General features: G+C 44.5%; 1 protein-coding gene across 2 annotated transcripts in view; it reads right to left on the reverse strand.

Annotated features, from left to right (window-relative positions):
• Positions 1–22,115, reverse strand: part of cdk4 (cyclin dependent kinase 4) — a 23,904-nt gene continuing 1,789 nt past the window's right edge. The window contains exons 2-9 of one of the 2 annotated variants that reach the window (XR_013790590.1): positions 20,137–20,407; positions 17,533–17,668; positions 16,591–16,758; positions 16,219–16,328; positions 9,072–9,122; positions 8,055–8,190; positions 900–1,469; positions 1–451 (exon numbers count right to left, since the gene is read on the reverse strand). Coding sequence is in view for 1 of the 2 variants with exons in the window: in XM_079507652.1 (XP_079363778.1) it covers positions 1,368–1,469; positions 8,055–8,190; positions 9,072–9,122; positions 16,219–16,328; positions 16,591–16,758; positions 17,533–17,668; positions 20,137–20,378 (945 nt within the window). In the remaining variant the exon portion in view is untranslated. Of the gene's footprint in view, positions 452–883; positions 1,470–8,054; positions 8,191–9,071; positions 9,123–16,218; positions 16,329–16,590; positions 16,759–17,532; positions 17,669–20,136; positions 20,408–22,115 lie in introns of those variants that run through there. The other variant, XM_079507652.1, reaches the window with a different exon arrangement.

Here is a 22,115-nt window from a genome sequence, read left to right on the forward strand (position 1 = left end):
AATCAATCAATCAAGGAAGGAATGTATTTTGGGTGCACCAGGTTATATTATATAAAGACCGATATCCCACCGCCACGGCGGACGAGCCTGGAGGTCGTTGATGAATCCTGGAAATGCCGTAATGCCACTGAGGGAACGTAGAGTCTCGTCTATAACATAGAAAGACTGAAGGAACGTAGAGTCACGTCTAGAACATAGAAAGACTGAAGGAACGTAGAGTCACGTCTAAAACATAGAAAGACTGAAGGAACGTAGAGTCACATCTAAAACATAGAAAGACTGAAGGAACATAGAGTCACGTCTAGAACATAGAAAGACTGAAGGAACGTAGAGTCACGTCTAGAACATAGAAAGACTGAAGGAACGTAGAGTCACGTCTAAAACATAGAAAGACTGAAGGAACGTAGAGTCACATCTAAAACATAGAAAGACTGAAGGAACATAGTCACGTCTAGAACATAGAAAGACAAGACGTTTCCCTGAAGGAACATAGAGTCACGTCTAAAACATAGAAAGACAAAACGTTTCCCTGAAGGAACATAGAGTCACGTCTAAAACATAGAAAGACAAAACGTTTCCCTGAAGGAACATAGAGTCACGTCTAAAACATAGAAAGACAAGACGTTTCCCTGAAGGAACATAGAGTCACGTCTAAAACATAGAAAGACAAGACGTTTCCCTGAAGGAACATAGAGTCACGTCTAAAACATAGAAAGACAAGACGTTTCCCTGAAGGAACATAGAGTCACGTCTAAAACATAGAAAGACAAGACGTTTCCCTGAAGGAACATAGAGTCACGTCTAAAACATAGAAAGACAAAACGTTTCCCTGAAGGAACATAGAGTCACGTCTAAAACATAGAAAGACAAGACGTTTCCCTGAAGGAACGTAGAGTCACGTCTAAAACATAGAAAGACTGAAGGAACATAGTCACGTCTAAAACATAGAAAGACTGAAGGAACATAGAGTCACGTCTAAAACATAGAAAGACTGAAGGAACGTAGAGTCACGTCTAAAACATAGAAAGACTGAAGGAACATAGAGTCACGTCTAAAACATAGAAAGACAAGACGTTTCCCTGAAGGAACGTAGAGTCACGTCTAAAACATAGAAAGACTGAAGGAACATAGAGTCACGTCTAAAAAATAGAAAGACTGAAGGAACGTAGAGTCACGTCTAAAACATAGAAAGACTGAAGGAACATAGAGTCACGTCTAAAACATAGAAAGACTGAAGGAACGTAGAGTCACGTCTAGAACATAGAAAGACTGAAGGAACATAGAGTCACGTCTAAAACATAGAAAGACTGAAGGAACATAGAGTCACGTCTAAAACATAGAAAGACAAGACGTTTCCCTGACATTGTTCAGCCGTTGCTCTGAGTCACTGTGTCGTCGTCATGGAAATAAGGATGTTCTAGAGAGTTGAGGGCAGAGATCCTCCTCACAGGGTCAAAGGTCAGCATTTCCTGTGGGGGGTAAACAAGAGTAACACGCGAATCGTTATCAATCTAATTGCCCGGGGTTATTTAATCCATTACATCATAGTTAAGTTAAGGGTTATTTAATCCATTACATCATAGCGCCCAATCGATTTATAGCAATTGACCCCTTTCCCGACGGACCGGATGTTGAGCAGCTAAATGTAGCCAAAACACTCTGGATGCAACGGGAGGTATGATTAAAACACTCTGGATGCGATGGACAACAACGGGAGGTATGATTAAACACTCTGGATGTGATGGACAACAACGGGAGGTATGATTAAACACTCTGGATGCGATGGACAACAACGGGAGGTATGATTAAACACTCTGGATGTGATGGACAACAACGGGAGGTATGATTAAACACTCTGGATGCTGATGGACAACAACGGGAGGTATGATTAAACACTCTGGATGTGATGGACAACAACGGGAGGTATGATTAAACACTCTGGATGTGATGGACAACAACGGGAGGTATGATTAAACACTCTGGATGTGATGGACAACAACGGGAGGTATGATTAAACACTCTGGATGCTGATGGACAACAACGGGAGGTATGATTAAACACTCTGGATGCTGATGGACAACAACGGGAGGTATGATTAAACACTCTGGATGTGATGGACAACAACGGGAGGTATGATTAAACACTCTGGATGTGATGGACAACAACGGGAGGTATGATTAAACACTCTGGATGCTGATGGACAACAACGGGAGGTATGATTAAACACTCTGGATGTGATGGACAACAACGGGAGGTATGATTAAACACTCTGGATGTGATGGACAACAACGGGAGGTATGATTAAACACTCTGGATGTGATGGACAACAACGGGAGGTATGATTAAACACTCTGGATGTGATGGACAACAACGGGAGGTATGATTAAACACTCTCGATGCTGATGGACAACAACAGGAGGTATGATTAAACACTCTGGATGTGATGGACAACAACGGGAGGTATGATTAAACACTCTGGATGTGATGGACAACAACGGGAGGTATGATTAAAACACTCTGGATGTGATGGACAACAACGGGAGGTATGATTAAAACACTCTGGATGTGATGGACAACAACGGGAGGTATGATTAAACACTCTGGATGCTGATGGACAACAACGGGAGGTATGATTAAACACTCTGGATGCTGATGGACAACAACGGGAGGTATGATTAAACACTCTAGATGCGATGGACAACAACGGGAGGTATGATTAAACACTCTGGATGTGATGGACAACAACGGGAGGTATGATTAAACACTCTGGATGTGATGGACAACAACGGGAGGTATGATTAAACACTCTCGATGCTGATGGACAACAACAGGAGGTATGATTAAACACTCTGGATGTGATGGACAACAACGGGAGGTATGATTAAACACTCTGGATGTGATGGACAACAACGGGAGGTATGATTAAAACACTCTGGATGTGATGGACAACAACGGGAGGTATGATTAAACACTCTGGATGTGATGGACAACAACGGGAGGTATGATTAAACACTCTGGATGTGATGGACAACAACGGGAGGTATGATTAAACACTCTGGATGTGATGGACAACAACGGGAGGTATGATTAAACACTCTGGATGTGATGGACAACAACGGGAGGTATGATTAAACACTCTGGATGTGATGGACAACAACGGGAGGTATGATTAAACACTCTCGATGCTGATGGACAACAACAGGAGGTATGATTAAACACTCTGGATGTGATGGACAACAACGGGAGGTATGATTAAACACTCTGGATGTGATGGACAACAACGGGAGGTATGATTAAAACACTCTGGATGTGATGGACAACAACGGGAGGTATGATTAAAACACTCTGGATGTGATGGACAACAACGGGAGGTATGATTAAACACTCTGGATGTGATGGACAACAACGGGAGGTATGATTAAACACTCTGGATGTGATGGACAACAACGGGAGGTATGATTAAAACACTCTGGATGTGATGGACAACAACGGGAGGTATGATTAAACACTCTGGATGTGATGGACAACAACGGGAGGTATGATTAAACACTCTGGATGCTGATGGACAACAACGGGAGGTATGATTAAACACTCTGGATATGATTAAAACACTCTGGATGTGATGGACAACAACGGGAGGTATGATTAAACACTCTGGATGTGATGGACAACAACGGGAGGTATGATTAAACACTCTGGATGTGATGGACAACAACGGGAGGTATGATTAAACACTCTGGATGTGATGGACAACAACGGGAGGTATGATTAAACACTCTGGATGTGATGGACAACAACGGGAGGTATGATTAAACACTCTGGATGTGATGGACAACAACGGGAGGTATGATTAAACACTCTCGATGCTGATGGACAACAACAGGAGGTATGATTAAACACTCTGGATGTGATGGACAACAACGGGAGGTATGATTAAACACTCTGGATGTGATGGACAACAACGGGAGGTATGATTAAAACACTCTGGATGTGATGGACAACAACGGGAGGTATGATTAAAACACTCTGGATGTGATGGACAACAACGGGAGGTATGATTAAACACTCTGGATGTGATGGACAACAACGGGAGGTATGATTAAACACTCTGGATGCTGATGGACAACAACGGGAGGTATGATTAAACACTCTGGATGTGATGGACAACAACGGGAGGTATGATTAAACACTCTGGATGTGATGGACAACAACGGGAGGTATGATTAAACACTCTGGATGTGATGGACAACAACGGGAGGTATGATTAAACACTCTGGATGTGATGGACAACAACGGGAGGTATGATTAAACACTCTGGATGTGATGGACAACAACGGGAGGTATGATTAAACACTCTCGATGCTGATGGACAACAACGGGAGGTATGATTAAACACTCTGGATGTGATGGACAACAACGGGAGGTATGATTAAAACACTCTGGATGCTGATGGACAACAACGGGAGGTATGATTAAACACTCTGGATGCTGATGGACAACAACGGGAGGTATGATTAAACACTCTGGATGTGATGGACAACAACGGGAGGTATGATTAAAACACTCTGGATGTGATGGACAACAACGGGAGGTATGATTAAAACACTCTGGATGTGATGGACAACAACGGGAGGTATGATTAAAACACTCTGGATGCGATGGACAACAACGGGAGGTATGATTAAAACACTCTGGATGCTGATGGACAACAACGGGAGGTATGATTAAAACACTCTGGATGCGATGGACAACAACGGGAGGTATGATTAAAACACTCTGGATGCTGATGGACAACAACGGGAGGTATGATTAAAACACTCTGGATGCGATGGACAACAACGGGAGGTATGATTAAAACACTCTGGATGCTGATGGACAACAACGGGAGGTATGATTAAACACTCTGGATGCGATGGACAACAACGGGAGGTATGATTAAAACACTCTGGATGCGATGGACAACGGGAGGTATGATTAAACACTCTGGATGTGATGGACAACAACGGGAGGTATGATTAAACACTCTGGATGCTGATGGACAACAACGGGAGGTATGATTAAACACTCTGGATGCTGATGGACAACAACGGGAGGTATGATTAAAACACTCTGGATGCGATGGACAACAACGGGAGGTATGATTAAACACTCTGGATGTGATGGACAACAACGGGAGGTATGATTAAACACTCTGGATGTGATGGACAACAACGGGAGGTATGATTAAACACTCTGGATGCGATGGACAACAACGGGAGGTATGATTAAACACTCTGGATGCTGATGGACAACAACGGGAGGTATGATTAAACACTCTGGATGTGATGGACAACAACGGGAGGTATGATTAAACACTCTGGATGCTGATGGACAACAACGGGAGGTATGATTAAACACTCTGGATGCTGATGGACAACAACGGGAGGTATGATTAAACACTCTGGATGCGATGGACAACAACGGGAGGTATGATTAAACACTCTCGATGCGATGGACAACAACGGGAGGTATGATTAAAACACTCTGGATGTGATGGACAACAACGGGAGGTATGATTAAACACTCTGGATGCTGATGGACAACAACGGGAGGTATGATTAAACACTCTGGATGTGATGGACAACAACGGGAGGTATGATTAAACACTCTGGATGCTGATGGACAACAACGGGAGGTATGATTAAACACTCTGGATGCGATGGACAACAACGGGAGGTATGATTAAACACTCTGGATGCTGATGGACAACAACGGGAGGTATGATTAAACACTCTGGATGCGATGGACAACAACGGGAGGTATGATTAAACACTCTGGATGCGATGGACAACAACGGGAGGTATGATTAAACACTCTCGATGCGATGGACAACAACGGGAGGTATGATTAAAACACTCTGGATGCTGATGGACAACAACGGGAGGTATGATTAAACACTCTGGATGTGATGGACAACAACGGGAGGTATGATTAAACACTCTGGATGCTGATGGACAACAACGGGAGGTATGATTAAACACTCTGGATGCGATGGACAACAACGGGAGGTATGATTAAACACTCTGGATGTGATGGACAACAACGGGAGGTATGATTAAACACTCTGGATGCTGATGGACAACAACGGGAGGTATGATTAAACACTCTGGATGTGATGGACAACAACGGGAGGTATGATTAAAACACTCTGGATGTGATGGACAACAACGGGAGGTATGATTAAAACACTCTGGATGTGATGGACAACAACGGGAGGTATGATTAAAACACTCTGGATGCGATGGACAACAACGGGAGGTATGATTAAAACACTCTGGATGCTGATGGACAACAACGGGAGGTATGATTAAACACTCTGGATGCGATGGACAACAACGGGAGGTATGATTAAACACTCTGGATGCGATGGACAACAACGGGAGGTATGATTAAAACACTCTGGATGCGATGGACAACGGGAGGTATGATTAAACACTCTGGATGTGATGGACAACAACGGGAGGTATGATTAAACACTCTGGATGCTGATGGACAACAACGGGAGGTATGATTAAACACTCTGGATGCTGATGGACAACAACGGGAGGTATGATTAAAACACTCTGGATGCGATGGACAACAACGGGAGGTATGATTAAACACTCTGGATGTGATGGACAACAACGGGAGGTATGATTAAACACTCTGGATGTGATGGACAACAACGGGAGGTATGATTAAACACTCTGGATGCGATGGACAACAACGGGAGGTATGATTAAACACTCTGGATGCTGATGGACAACAACGGGAGGTATGATTAAACACTCTGGATGTGATGGACAACAACGGGAGGTATGATTAAACACTCTGGATGCTGATGGACAACAACGGGAGGTATGATTAAACACTCTGGATGCTGATGGACAACAACGGGAGGTATGATTAAACACTCTGGATGCGATGGACAACAACGGGAGGTATGATTAAACACTCTCGATGCGATGGACAACAACGGGAGGTATGATTAAAACACTCTGGATGTGATGGACAACAACGGGAGGTATGATTAAACACTCTGGATGCTGATGGACAACAACGGGAGGTATGATTAAACACTCTGGATGTGATGGACAACAACGGGAGGTATGATTAAACACTCTGGATGCTGATGGACAACAACGGGAGGTATGATTAAACACTCTGGATGCGATGGACAACAACGGGAGGTATGATTAAACACTCTGGATGCTGATGGACAACAACGGGAGGTATGATTAAACACTCTGGATGCGATGGACAACAACGGGAGGTATGATTAAACACTCTGGATGCGATGGACAACAACGGGAGGTATGATTAAACACTCTCGATGCGATGGACAACAACGGGAGGTATGATTAAAACACTCTGGATGCTGATGGACAACAACGGGAGGTATGATTAAACACTCTGGATGTGATGGACAACAACGGGAGGTATGATTAAACACTCTGGATGCTGATGGACAACAACGGGAGGTATGATTAAACACTCTGGATGCGATGGACAACAACGGGAGGTATGATTAAACACTCTGGATGTGATGGACAACAACGGGAGGTATGATTAAACACTCTGGATGCTGATGGACAACAACGGGAGGTATGATTAAACACTCTGGATGCAACGGGAGGTATGATTAAACACTCTGGATGTGATGGACAACAACGGGAGGTATGATTAAACACTCTGGATGTGATGGACAACGGGAGGTATGATTAAATCGACTAGCGACTGGACAGCCGGGGGGCGTCTAACACAGGATCTTTTCTTAGAATTGGACGGGATTAGATCGCGAGTTATTAACGTTTTAAGATTTTCGTTCTCGTCGGCTAAACAGGGGGGGGGGGGGACATTTTCGATGACGTCTCACTGTTACGCAACATCGAGGATTGCGCAACAGGCGCTCCTAGGCTGTGGAGCGATGCGATCCGTTTTCATATCAATAGACTTCGTCTTCGTCTCCTGGGCGATCGGGGTGTTAAAATTCACCCCATATAGTTTTGAATTTGGGTTAATAAATGAATCCTTACCCGCAGCAGCTGTGCCCCCTGTTCGTTTATCTCCGGAACAAAGTCTGTGATTGGTCGAGAAAAATAAGGGGGGAAGTTTTTTCTTTTTAGCGTGACATCACTCGGCCACTCCTCTTCTCGTGGTAATCCAATGAGGCTGAAATACACAGTCACATGACCACACGTTATCCAATGAGAATGAGATACAGTCACATGACGCGTTACACACCACACGTTATCCAATGAGAATGAGATACAGTCACATGACGCGTTACACACCACACGTTATCCAATGAGAATGAGATACAGTCACATGACGCGTTACACACCACACGTTATCCAATGAGAATGAGATACAGTCACATGACGCGTTACACACCACACGTTATCCAGTGAGAATGAGATACAGTCACATGACGCGTTACACACCACACGTTATCCAATGAGAATGAGATACAGTCACATGACGCGTTACACACCACACGTTATCCAATGAGAATGAGATACAGTCACATGACGCGTTACACACCACACGTTATCCAATGAGAATGAAATGCACATCATGACACGTTACGTGGAATACACACAGAATTAACCCATTAAGACCTTGTAACTTTTATCCACTTTTTATCCACTAACCATCATTTTAAACTTCAGTTTAGCTATTGAAAAATAGCAGATCTACAAGTTCTTGTAGATCTGCTTTTTTGAAAAATCTTGAAAATGTGGCGCAATCTTTGAATATAATATTCGTTCAGAGCGAGTTTTTAACTGGTATCTTTGCTTCTGGGGGGTTCTGGGGGGGGGGGGGGGGGGGGGTTCTGGGGGGTTCCGTGGAACAACATATGTTCAGATGGGGTTCTGCGGCCAAATATATTTCATCTTGGGGGTCCTGGACATTAAATAGTTTGAGAACTACCAACGTAGTTTTTTCAGAAAGGACATTTGTAGAATCGGATCCCCAGGTCTTAATGGATTAAGACAGATTCTTTTGTATTGTTATTGTTTTACATTGTATTGGTTGTTCTTCATACTCACTCAAATATCTTTCCCAGCTGGTCCACTTCCGATTCTCCACAAAACAACGGTCTGAACAGAAGAGATTGTACATGTTAACATATGATCCAAAAAGCGTTCATATTTTGCGGGAGAGACGGATGAGGAGCAGAAATGAAGCGCCAGTATATCGATCCGTTCAACACCACGGAAAGCGCCCTGGATTAGGAGAGACGGCTAACTCAATGATAAGCTAACATGGGGACAGAGCGGAGCATACGGTAGCCGAGAGGCGAACTGACAAATAAAAAAAAGGGACAAATTCAGAATATTCTTATCTCGCCCTGTATCATTGAGGATGCGCTAGGACGTCCTCACACGTCTTTAGGACGCGTCGATTGGGACCCCTAGGACGTGCTGACACGTCGGATGGACGGAAACGGTTAATGAAGAGATTGTACATGTTAACATGTTGACATATAAATCTGCTAGTTAATAAAGAGATTGTACATGTTAACATAGACGTATAAATATGTATAATCTGCTAGTTAATAAAGAGATTGTACATGTTAACATATAAATCTGCTAGTTAATAAAGAGATTGTACATGTTAACATAGATGTATAAATATGTATAATCTGCTAGTTAATAAAGAGATTGTACATGTTAACATGTTGACATATAAATCTGCTAGTTAATAAAGAGATTGTACATGTTAACATGTTGACATATAAACTGCTAGTTAATAAAGAGATTGTACATGTTAACAGACGTATAAATGTGTATAATCTGCTAGTTAATAAAGAGATTGTACATGTTAACATGTTGACATATAAATCTGCTAGTTAATAAAGAGATTGTACATGTTAACATGTTGACATATAATTCTGCTAGTTAATAAAGAGATTGTACATGTTAACATGTTGACATATAATTCTGCTAGTTAATAAAGAGATTGTACATGTTAACATGTTGACATATAATTCTGCTAGTTAATAAAGAGATTGTACATGTTAACATGTTGACATATAATTCTGCTAGTTAATAAAGAGATTGTACATGTTAACATGTTGACATATAATTCTGCTAGTTAATAAAGAGATTGTACATGTTAACATGTTGACATATAATTCTGCTAGTTAATAAAGAGATTGTACATGTTAACATGTTGACATATAATTCTGCTAGTTAATAAAGAGATTGTACATGTTAACATAGACGTATAAATGTGTATAATCTGCTAGTTGATAAAGCAATAAGGCCAATAGAGGGTATGCGCGTGACATCATCATGCGGGAACGCCTACTGAGTGGCAAAAAACGACTTTCTGGCCTTGATTGACAGCCCGTAAATCCACAGTCCTATCTGATTGACAGCCCTATACATCCAATCAGAAAAGTCCTATCTGTTTGAAAGCCCTATACATCCAATCAGAAAAGTCCTATCTGATTGACAGCCCTATACATCCAATCAGAAAAGTCCTATCTGATTGACAGCCCATACATCCCAGAAGCTTTGGGCTTATCAAGCCTGTTATGGAGCATAGCGGTCCATGACGTCATGTTTAAACAATCAAGACAAGAGGCGATCAATAAATAAATGTATCATCCATGCTGGAACAAACATGTGGGTCTAAAAGTGTATTGATACCTGCAAACCAGCGCTGTCCCGGGAAACTACATTATCTAGTAAAAGATACTGGTTCTGTTCAGAATGTATCGTTTCGATAAGATACAGTACAGTACAGTACAGTACAGTACAGTACAGTACAGTACAGTACAGTACAGTACAGTACAGTACAGTACAGTACAGTACAGTACAGCTCGATAAGGTGCTCCTTATCAATACAAATGAACGAGCTCCATCCCTAATATTTAAGTAGTTCCGGTCATGTTGTGGAGGTCACTGGAGGTCACTGGAGGTCACTGGAGGGCCACGCATTCAGAATAAATGAATCCACAACAAACTAACTATTTGTATTGTTGACCTATTTCTATTATAGCTCAACGTTTGTTCAACTTTGACCTCTCTGTCACATGAACTGCTGCTGGCTCAGTGATAATGCTGCTGGCTCAGTGATAATGGCTCAGTGATAATGCTGCTGGCTCAGTGATAATGGCTCAGTGATAATGGCTCAGTGATAATGGCTCAGTGATAATGGCTCAGTGATAATGCTGCTGGCTCAGTGATAATGCTGCTGGCTCAGTGATAATGCTGCTGGCTCAGTGATAATGCTGCTGGCTCAGTGATAATGGCTCAGTGATAATGGCTCAGTGATAATGGCTCAGTGATAATGGCTCAGTAATAATGCTGCTGGCTCAGTGATAATGGCTCAGTGATAATGCTGCTGGCTCAGTGATAATGGCTCAGTGATAATGGCTCAGTGATAATGCTGCTGGCTCAGTGATAATGGCTCAGTGATAATGCTGCTGGCTCAGTGATAATGGCTCAGTGATAATGGCTCAGTGATAATGGCTCAGTGATCATGCTGCTGGCTCAGTGATAATGGCTCAGTGATAATGGCTCAGTGATAATGCTGCTGGCTCAGTGATAATGGCTCAGTGATAATGGCTCAGTGATAATGGCTCAGTGATAATGCTGCTGGCTCAGTGATAATGGCTCAGTGATAATGGCTCAGTGATAATGGCTCAGTGATAATGGCTCAGTGATAATGGCTCAGTGATAATGGCTCAGTGATAATGGCTCAGTGATAATGCTGCTGGCTCAGTGATAATGGCTCAGTGATAATGGCTCAGTGATAATGGCTCAGTGATAATGCTGCTGGCTCAGTGATAATGGCTCAGTGATAATGCTGCTGGCTCAGTAATAATGGCTCAGTGATAATGCTGCTGGCTCAGTAATAATGGCTCAGTGATAATGCTGCTGGCTCAGTAATAATGGCTCAGTGATAATGGCTCAGTGATAATGCTGCTGGCTCAGTGATAATGGCTCAGTGATAATGCTGCTGGCTCAGTGATAATGGCTCAGTGATAATGGCTCAGTGATAATGGCTCAGTGATAATGGCTCAGTGATAATGGCTCAGTGATAATGGCTCAGTAATAATGGCTCAGTGATAATGGCTCAGTGATAATGGCTCAGTGATAATGGCTCAGTAATAATGGCTCAGTAATAATGGCTCAGTGATAATGCTGCTGGCTCAGTGATAATGGCTCAGTGATAATGGCTCAGTGATAATGGCTCAGTGATAATGGCTCAGTGATAATGGCTCAGTAATAATGGCTCAGTGATAATGCTGCTGGCTCAGTGATAATGGCTCAGTGATAATGGCTCAGTGATAATGGCTCAGTGATAATGGCTCAGTGATAATGCTGCTGGCTCAGTGATAAGACCTCACTTTGAGAACCACTGATTACTGTTTCTGCACGCGCGCAGAAAAAAATGAAATTCTTGAGAGCATAAAATTAATGAATACTTGGTTTCATTTTACGGAATTTACGCTCTCAAGAGTCAACGATCTATAGATAATAAGGGTCCATTTGGTTACCAACTCTCCATCATTTAGCTGGAGACCACCTGGAACCCCCTCAGGGACCCCTGGGGGTCCTGGGGACCACCTGGAACCCCCTCCACGCCCCATTGATGTCATTAATTACATGCCACGCCCCATTGATGTCATTAATTACATGCCACGCCCCATTGATGAAATGATTGGTTTAAAAGTAGCCCAGACCAAGTATTGAGTGCATAAATTAACATACTTTTCAGATGGTCTGTATTGTGTTTTGTAACATGTTTTTTGTAGTGGTCTCATGAAATATTCTAATATTTTCAGATAGGATTTATTTTTATTTTCATGAGCTGTACGCCATAATCATCAAGATTTAATGTTTCACTTTATGCGCAATGAATCTAGAATACATGAAAGTTTCACTTTCTGAATTATATTATGGAAGAAAATGAACTTTTCCACAATATTCTAATGTTCTGAGAAGCACCTGGATACACATTTTAAAACACTCAGAAAGAGCCAACGGTGGGAGTTTGCTGCCATCTAGAGGCCATAGGCTGACATGGGTATTGTGTTAAAGGTAAATGATAAATGGTGCATTTATATAGTGCCTTTATCCAAGGCGCCACACACACACACACACACACACACACACACACACACACACACACACACACACACACACACACACACACACACACACACACACACACACACACACACACACAGAGCTGTTTTGCAAATAGGTGCATCTCCTGACTCTCAGCTGTCCTGGCTGTCTGTCTGTATCACTGTGGTCCGTCCATGACACCGTGACCGTCACCTATATGACAATCTATTTGCCTCGCTAGTCGCTGCAGTGGCTGGGCTGTCAATTATATGAATGTGCAGCCTAAACCAGCCTCATGTGGCACTGGTGGAGGTGGGCTGGCTGGGTTAGCCTACCTATAGATGGCACTGGTGGAGGTGGGCTGGCTGGGTTAGCCTACCTATAGATGGCACTGGTGGAGGTGGGCTGGCTGGGTTAGCCTACCTATAGATGGCACTGGTGGAGGTGGGCTGGCTGGGTTAGCCTACCTATAGATGGTACTGGTGGAGGTGGGCTGGCTGGGTTAGCCTACCTATCTGCGATGTCCCCTGCACTTGCGCTGGCACGGCACATTTGGCATTCGAGCGACGCGTCGGGTTTACCCTTAAACAGGAGGAGATTGCATATAGCCTACCGTAACTCCATAAAGACATGGGCCTGCTGTAGATTAGGATAGACTTGTATTGACTCTCCATAAAGACATGGGCCTGCTGTAGATTAGGATAGACTGGTATTGACTCTCCATAAAGACATGGGCCTGCTGTAGATTAGGATAGACTTGTATTGACTCTCCATAAAGACATGGGCCTGCTGTAGATTAGGATAGACTGGTATTGACTCTCCATAAAGACATGGGCCTGCTGTAGATTAGGATAGACTTGTATTGACTCTCCATAAAGCCATGGGCCTGCTGTAGATTAGGATAGACTTGTATTGACTCTCCATAAAGACATGGGCCTGCTGTAGATTAGGATAGACTTGTATTGACTCTCCATAAAGACATGGGCCTGCTGTAGATTTGGATAGACTTGTATTGACTCTCCATAAAGACATGGTAGCTGTAGATTAGGATAGACTGGTATTGACTCTCCATAAAGACATGGTAGCTGTAGATTAGGATAGACTGGTATTGACTCTCCATAAAATCATGGGCCTGCTGTAGATTAGACTATAGACTTGTATTGACACTCCATAAAGACATGGGCCTGCTGTAGATTAGGATAGACTTGTATTGACTCTCCATAAACACATGGGCCTGCTGTAGATTAGGATAGACTTGTATTGACTCTCCATAAACACATGGGCCTGCTGTAGATTAGGATAGACTGGTATTGACTCTCCATAAAGACATGGGCCTGCTGTAGATTAGGATAGACTTGTATTGACTCTCCATAAAGACATGGGCCTGCTGTAGATTAGGATAGACTTGTATTGACACTCCATAAAGACATGGGCCTGCTGTAGATTAGGATAGATTTGTATTGACTCTCCATAAAGACATGGTAGCTGTAGATTAGGATAGACTTGTATTGACTCTCCATAAAGACATGGTAGCTGTAGATTAGGATAGACTTGTATTGACTCTCCATAAAGACATGGTAGCTGTAGATTAGGATAGACTGGTATTGACTCTCCATAAAGACATGGTAGCTGTAGATTAGGATAGACTTGTATTGACTCTCCATAAAGACATGGGCCTGCTGTAGATTAGGATAGACTTGTATTGACTCTCCATAAAGACATGGGCCTGCTGTAGATTAGGATAGACTTGTATTGACTCTCCATAAAGACATGGTAGCTGTAGATTAGGATAGACTGGTATTGACTCTCCATAAAGACATGGTAGCTGTAGATTAGGATAGACTTGTATTGACACTCCATAAAGACATGGTAGCTGTAGATTAGGATAGACTTGTATTGACTCTCCATAAAGACATGGGCCTGCTGTAGATTAGGATAGACTGGTATTGACTCTCCATAAAGACATGGTAGCTGTAGATTAGGATAGACTTGTATTGACTCTCCATAAAGACATGGTAGCTGTAGATTAGGATAGACTTGTATTGACTCTCCATAAAGACATGGTAGCTGTAGATTAGGATAGACTTGTATTGACTCTCCATAAAGACATGGTAGCTGTAGATTAGGATAGACTTGTATTGACTCTCCGTGGCTGCAGCAGTTCACTCTACACTACTCAACCTCCCGTCATGACAATATTCCAGCACAGGCAGTCAAATCATGCAAAACAATGTTTAAATGGCTTAAGCATCTAGCTTGCAACATTGTTTTTAATTGCGCGATTTTAATTGCTTGTAAAATTGGAAATCTTCTACCAATTTCATATGACACATCATTGATGTATTCCTTTACGTTTTTCTTCTACATGTAGCCCATATGCATCTGCTAAATGCCTAAATTGTAAATTGTTATACATAAAGTTTTATATAAACATTTTAGGAGTGAATACATATGTTTAGATGCCTGTGACAACAATGGTCAAACAATGCTGCTCCGCTTTTCTACGACAGAAAGTCAGCTGAGGACAAAGAAGACAAAGCCCACGACTGCTCCCGACCGGACGTGATTTTTGTCCTGGCTCACGTTCAAGTTCAAGGTTTTGCGGAAATGATAAATGACGATTAATTAATTGCGGTACTTCCGGCGAGCACCCATATTTTGGCGTACGCCGCGTTAATAAATGAGGGCCTTAGTGTGGAAGTGTCCTTGAGCAAGACTCTGAACCCCTGATTAATAAATGAGGGCCTTAGTGTGGAAGTGTCCTTGAGCAAGACTCTGAACCCCTGATTGCTCCTGGTGTGCAGCTTGGTGCCTTGCATGGTTTCCTCCACCATGAATGTGTGTGAAAAGAAGCTTTGAATAAAAGCGCTATTTAAATGTGAGATATGATGCTTTTGTATGAACGAGTAGGGCGTTTATTTACCAAAACTAAAACTAAAGTTAGAACATGGAGATGAGAGGTCAGAGACGACATTAATATATATATATATATATATATATATATATATATATATACACACACACACACACACACACACACACACACACACACACACACACACACACACACACACACACACACACATCAGTTATTTTTCTGGTCACTCACTTGCGTCTGAACATCTCGGCGAAGATGCAGCCCGTGCTCCACATGTCTACGGGCGTAGCGTAGGACGACTGGAGAAGGACCTCTGGAGGACGATACCACAACGTGACCACCTGCAACACAAGAACCCATTGTATCTTATATAACAAGGTTGGATGGTCCTCCCTGACAGAGAGACCAGAACTGCATGGGGTGCATACGTAGTTTAGACTAGTCATTGGTTAGACATGGGTTAAGGTTAGGTTTAGGGTGGATACTTAGTTTAGACTAGTCATTGGTTAGACATGGGTTAAGGAGATTTCCAATTTTACAGTACTGTACTGGTACCTGTACTGTACTGGTACCTGTACTGTACTGTACTGTACTGTATCTCACCACGGGGGTCAGGGCCATGTGACAGCTGTAGATCCGTGCCAGGCCGAAGTCGGCCAGTTTCAGCGTCCCCTGGCTGGTCACCAGGATGTTCTCTGGCTTCAGGTCTCGATGCATCACACGGTTGGAGTGCAGGAAGGCCAGGCCGCACAGCAGCTGGTTCATCATGTCCTGAAACACACACGCACGCACACGCACGCACACGCACACACACGCACACGTTATGTTACAATCACACACAGAGCGGGTCCAAAATGTTGCGCTGCTGCAGTGTTGATTCTGATGCGGTTAATCAACATTATTCAAGTGAAATGCATAACAGCAATATTGGGCTAATATAGCTAATGACACAGGGATTTACCCAAGGAATAAAGGTTATATATATTATCATCTGATCATCTATCGATGCAGTCACAGACAGACAGACAGACAGACAGACAGACAGTGATCTGTGCCTTCTCGGACCGCGGTCATACTGTACGATGTCCAGTCGGCGAGAGAGCCAAATATCAACCCTGCTAGATATTCAGAAAGGGTCGGGGAGGCGTCTGCGAGCACTTCTGCCAGGCCAGAGGGAGGGGCCAGAGGGGGGGCTTTGTTACCATGATGCAGCTCTCTGATAGGTCAGAGGGAGGGGCCAGGCCTGAGGGAGGGGCCTTGTTACCCAGAGGGAGGGGCCTTGTTACCTTGATGCAGCTCTCTGATAGGCCAGAGGGAGGGGCCAGGCCTGAGGGAGGGGCCTTGTTACCCAGAGGGAGGTGCCTTGTTACCTTGATGCAGCTCTCTGATAGGCCAGAGGGAGGGGCCAGGCCTGAGGGAGGGGCCTTGTTACCCAGAGGGAGGGGCCTTGTTACCTTGATGCAGCTCTCTGATAGGCCAGAGGGAGGGGCCAGGCCTGAGGGAGGGGCCTTGTTAGTTGTTACCCAGAGGGAGGGGCCTTGTTACCTTGATGCAGCTCTCTGATAGGCCAGAGGGAGGGGCCTTGTCCAGGAAGGTCTTCAGGTCTTGGTCCACGTGTTCAAAAACCAGAGTGACTTTAGTTTCCTGGTCTGTCCGTTTGGTCGCACACACATCCATGAGCCTGGAGGGAACAATACACACACACACACACACATCCATGAGCCTGGAGGGAACAATACACACACACACACACACACACATCCATGAGCCTGGAGGGAACAATACACACACACACACACACACATCCATGAGCCTGGAGGGAACAATACACACACACACATCCATGAGCCTGGAGGGAACAATACACACACACACATCCATGAGCCTGGAGGGAACAATACACACACACACACACACACATCCATGAGCCTGGAGGGAACAATACACACACACACACACATCCATGAGCCTGGAGAGAACAATACACACACACACACACACATCCATGAGCCTGGAGGGAACAATACACACACACACACACATCCATGAGCCTGGAGGGAACAATACACACACACACACATCCATGAGCCTGGAGAGAACAATACACACACACACACACATCCATGAGCCTGGAGGGAACAATACACACACACACAAACATCCATGAGCCTGGAGGGAACAATACACACACACACACACACACACATCCATGAGCCTGGAGGGAACAATACACACACACACACACATCCATGAGCCTGGAGGGAACAATACACACACACACACATCCATGAGCCTGGAGGGAACAATACACACACACACACATCCATGAGCCTGGAGGGAACAATACACACACACACACACATCCATGAGCCTGGAGGGAACAATACACACACACACACATCCATGAGCCTGGAGGAACACACAGTATATATCAGTATTCTGATATCAACCTGTGGGCCAAATTAAGTGAAGGTTAGGGTTAATGTGTCCTTACTTGATGACGTTGGGGTGGGTTAGGTTAGGGTTCGGGTTAGGTTAGGGTTAGGTTAGGGTTAGGGTTAATGTGTCCTTACTTGATGACGTTGGGGTGGGTTAGGGTTAATGTGTCCTTACTTGATGACGTTGGGGTGGGTTAGGGTTAATGTGTCCTTACTTGATGACGTTGGGGTGGGTTAGGGTTAATGTGTCCTTACTTGATGACGTTGGGGTGGGTTAGGGTTAGGGTTAATGTGTCCTTACTTGATGACGTTGGTGTGGGTTAGGGTTAATGTGTCCTTACTTGATGACGTTGGGGTGGGTTAGGGTTAATGTGTCCTTACTTGATGACGTTGGGGTGGGTTAGGGTTAATGTGTCCTTACTTGATGACGTTGGGGTGGGTTAGGGTTAGGGTTAATGTGTCCTTACTTGACGACGTTGGGGTGGGTTAGGGTTAATGTGTCCTTACTTGATGACGTTGGGGTGGGTTAGGGTTAATGTGTCCTTACTTGACGACGTTGGGGTGGGTTAGGGTTAGGGTTAATGTGTCCTTACTTGACGACGTTGGGGTGGGTTAGGGTTAGGGTTAATGTGTCCTTACTTGACGACGTTGGGGTGGGTTAGGGTTAATGTGTCCTTACTTGATGACGTTGGGGTGGGTTAGGGTTAGGGTTAATGTGTCCTTACATGACGACGTTGGGGTGGGTTAGGGTTAGGGTTAATGTGTCCTTACTTGACGACGTTGGGGTGGGTTAGGGTTAGGGTTAATGTGTCCTTACTTGACGACGTTGGGGTGGGTTAGGGTTAGGGTTAATGTGTCCTTACTTGATGACGTTGGGGTGGGTTAGGGTTAATGTGTCCTTACTTGATGACGTTGGGGTGGGTTAGGGTTAATGTGTCCTTACTTGATGACGTTGGGGTGGGTTAGGGTTAATGTGTCCTTACTTGATGACGTTGGGGTGGGTTAGGGTTAGGGTTAATGTGTCCTTACTTGATGACGTTGGGGTGGGTTAGGGTTAATGTGTCCTTACTTGATGACGTTGGGGTGGGTTAGGGTTAATGTGTCCTTACTTGATGACGTTGGGGTGGGTTAGGGTTAATGTGTCCTTACTTGATGACGTTGGGGTGGGTTAGGGTTAATGTGTCCTTACTTGATGACGTTGGGGTGGGTTAGGGTTAATGTGTCCTTACTTGATGACGTTGGGGTGGGTTAGGGTTAGGGTTAATGTGTCCTTACTTGACGACGTTGGGGTGGGTTAGGGTTAATGTGTCCTTACTTGATGACGTTGGGGTGGGTTAGGGTTAATGTGTCCTTACTTGACGACGTTGGGGTGGGTTAGGGTTAGGGTTAATGTGTCCTTACTTGACGACGTTGGGGTGGGTTAGGGTTAGGGTTAATGTGTCCTTACTTGACGACGTTGGGGTGGGTTAGGGTTAATGTGTCCTTACTTGATGACGTTGGGGTGGGTTAGGGTTAATGTGTCCTTACTTGATGACGTTGGGGTGGGTTAGGGTTAGGGTTAATGTGTCCTTACATGACGACGTTGGGGTGGGTTAGGGTTAGGGTTAATGTGTCCTTACTTGACGACGTTGGGGTGGGTTAGGGTTAGGGTTAATGTGTCCTTACTTGACGACGTTGGGGTGGGTTAGGGTTAGGGTTAATGTGTCCTTACTTGACGACGTTGGGGTGGTCGAACTGGTCCAGCCTCCGCAGCAGAGCCACCTCCCTGACGGTGGAGATGGGCAGGCCGTCCTGGTCCGTCTGGACGCGCACGCTCTTCAGTGCCACGAACTGACCGCTCTCCACGTGGCGCGCCTTGTACACCGTCCCGTAGGCCCCGCCCCCGATCTCCGCCACGGGCTCGTACTGCAGAGCCCCGCCCCCGCCGCCGCTCTGGGCCATGGCCAGGCTCATCGTCTATGACCACACCCCCACTGGACGCTCTGCGACACACACACACACACACACACACACACACACACACACACACACACACACACACACACACACACACACACACACACACACACACACACACACACACACACACACACACACACACACACACACACACACACACACACACGCGCACACACACGCACACACAAATAAACATTACAGAATTGAAAGGGCAAACTGTCCCCACTGTCTGTCTGATTAAGACAGACAATTATTCTAGATATCACGTCCTCAAAAATGCGTCCTCGGATATTGCGCGCTGTGATTGGCCGGAAGGTTGTGGTGCTGCGATTGGAGCACCGCATAACGGGTGTGGCCACATGTGGCACAATAATAATGATTTTACTGGGAAGTACGGATATATGCAAATGGTAAATGGTAAATGGTGCATTTATATAGCGCCTTTATCCAAGGCGCTTTACATAGATGGTGCATTACATTCACCCATTCACACACACATTCATACACTGATTGCAGCGGAAGCCATGCAAGGTACCAACCAGCACATCGGGAGCAATTTGGGGTTCAGTGTCTTGCCCAAGGACACTTCGACATGTAGACAGGAGGAGCCGGGATTCGAACCGCCGACCCATGGATCATTGGACGACCTGCTCTACCTCTTGAGCCACAGTCGCGTACCCCCCCAGCTATGGGACTTCACTAAAAACACCGGGACAACGCTCCATACGTCCCAGACTCTTCTCCATTCTGGCTCCAAAACTATGGAATGCACTTCCCATCACAGTCAGAACTGCAGCCTCACTCCCAATCTTCCGCCGTAGTCTGAAAACCCACCTCTTCAGACTCCACCATGGCCCGTAGCACTTGCCCTAGCCTAGCCCCTTAGATAGCACATTATGTAGACTTAGATAGTATTTTAAACAGACTTATAGCTTGTTACGTAGACAGCGCTAGAATTGCATTTGATGTAGTCATAGCACTTTATAGTACACATGTATAATATATGATATAGTATAGTATGTATAGTTTACATAGATACGCAAGATTCATGATAACTACTTTTTATATATGTGATGTATGCCATGCTTTTGTTATTGCTTAATGTAAGTCGCTCTGGATTAAGAGCGTCTGATAAATGCCTAAATTGTAAATTGTAAATTGTAAATTGTATACTCTCTCCCCATGCCTTAATGGTGGAGACAATAAAACATACTCTCTCCTCATCCCTTCGGCCTGGTGGAGACAATAAAACATACTCTCTCCCCATGCCTTCATGGTGGAGACAATAAAACATACTCTCTCCCCATGCCTTCATGGTGGAGACAATAAAACATACTCTCTCCCCATGCCTTCATGGTGGAGACAATAAAACATACTCTCTCCCCATGCCTTCATGGTGGAGACAATAAAACATACTCTCTCCCCATGCCTTCATGGTGGAGACAATAAAACATACTCTCTCCCCATGCCTTCATGGTGGAGACAATAAAACATACTCTCTCCCCATGCCTTCATGGTGGAGACAATAAAACATACTCTCTCCCCATGCCTTCATGGTGGAGACAATAAAACATACTCTCTCCCCATGCCTTCATGGTGGAGACAATAAAACATACTCTCTCCCCATGCCTTCATGGTGGAGACAAACATACTCTCTCCCCATGCCTTCGGCCTGGTGGAGACAATAAAACATACTCTCTCCCCATGCCTTCGGCCTGGTGGAGACAATAA

Source organism: Electrona antarctica (assembly GCF_951216825.1).
Source record: "Electrona antarctica genome assembly, chromosome: 8".
Taxonomy (NCBI): Eukaryota; Metazoa; Chordata; class Actinopteri; order Myctophiformes; family Myctophidae; genus Electrona; species Electrona antarctica.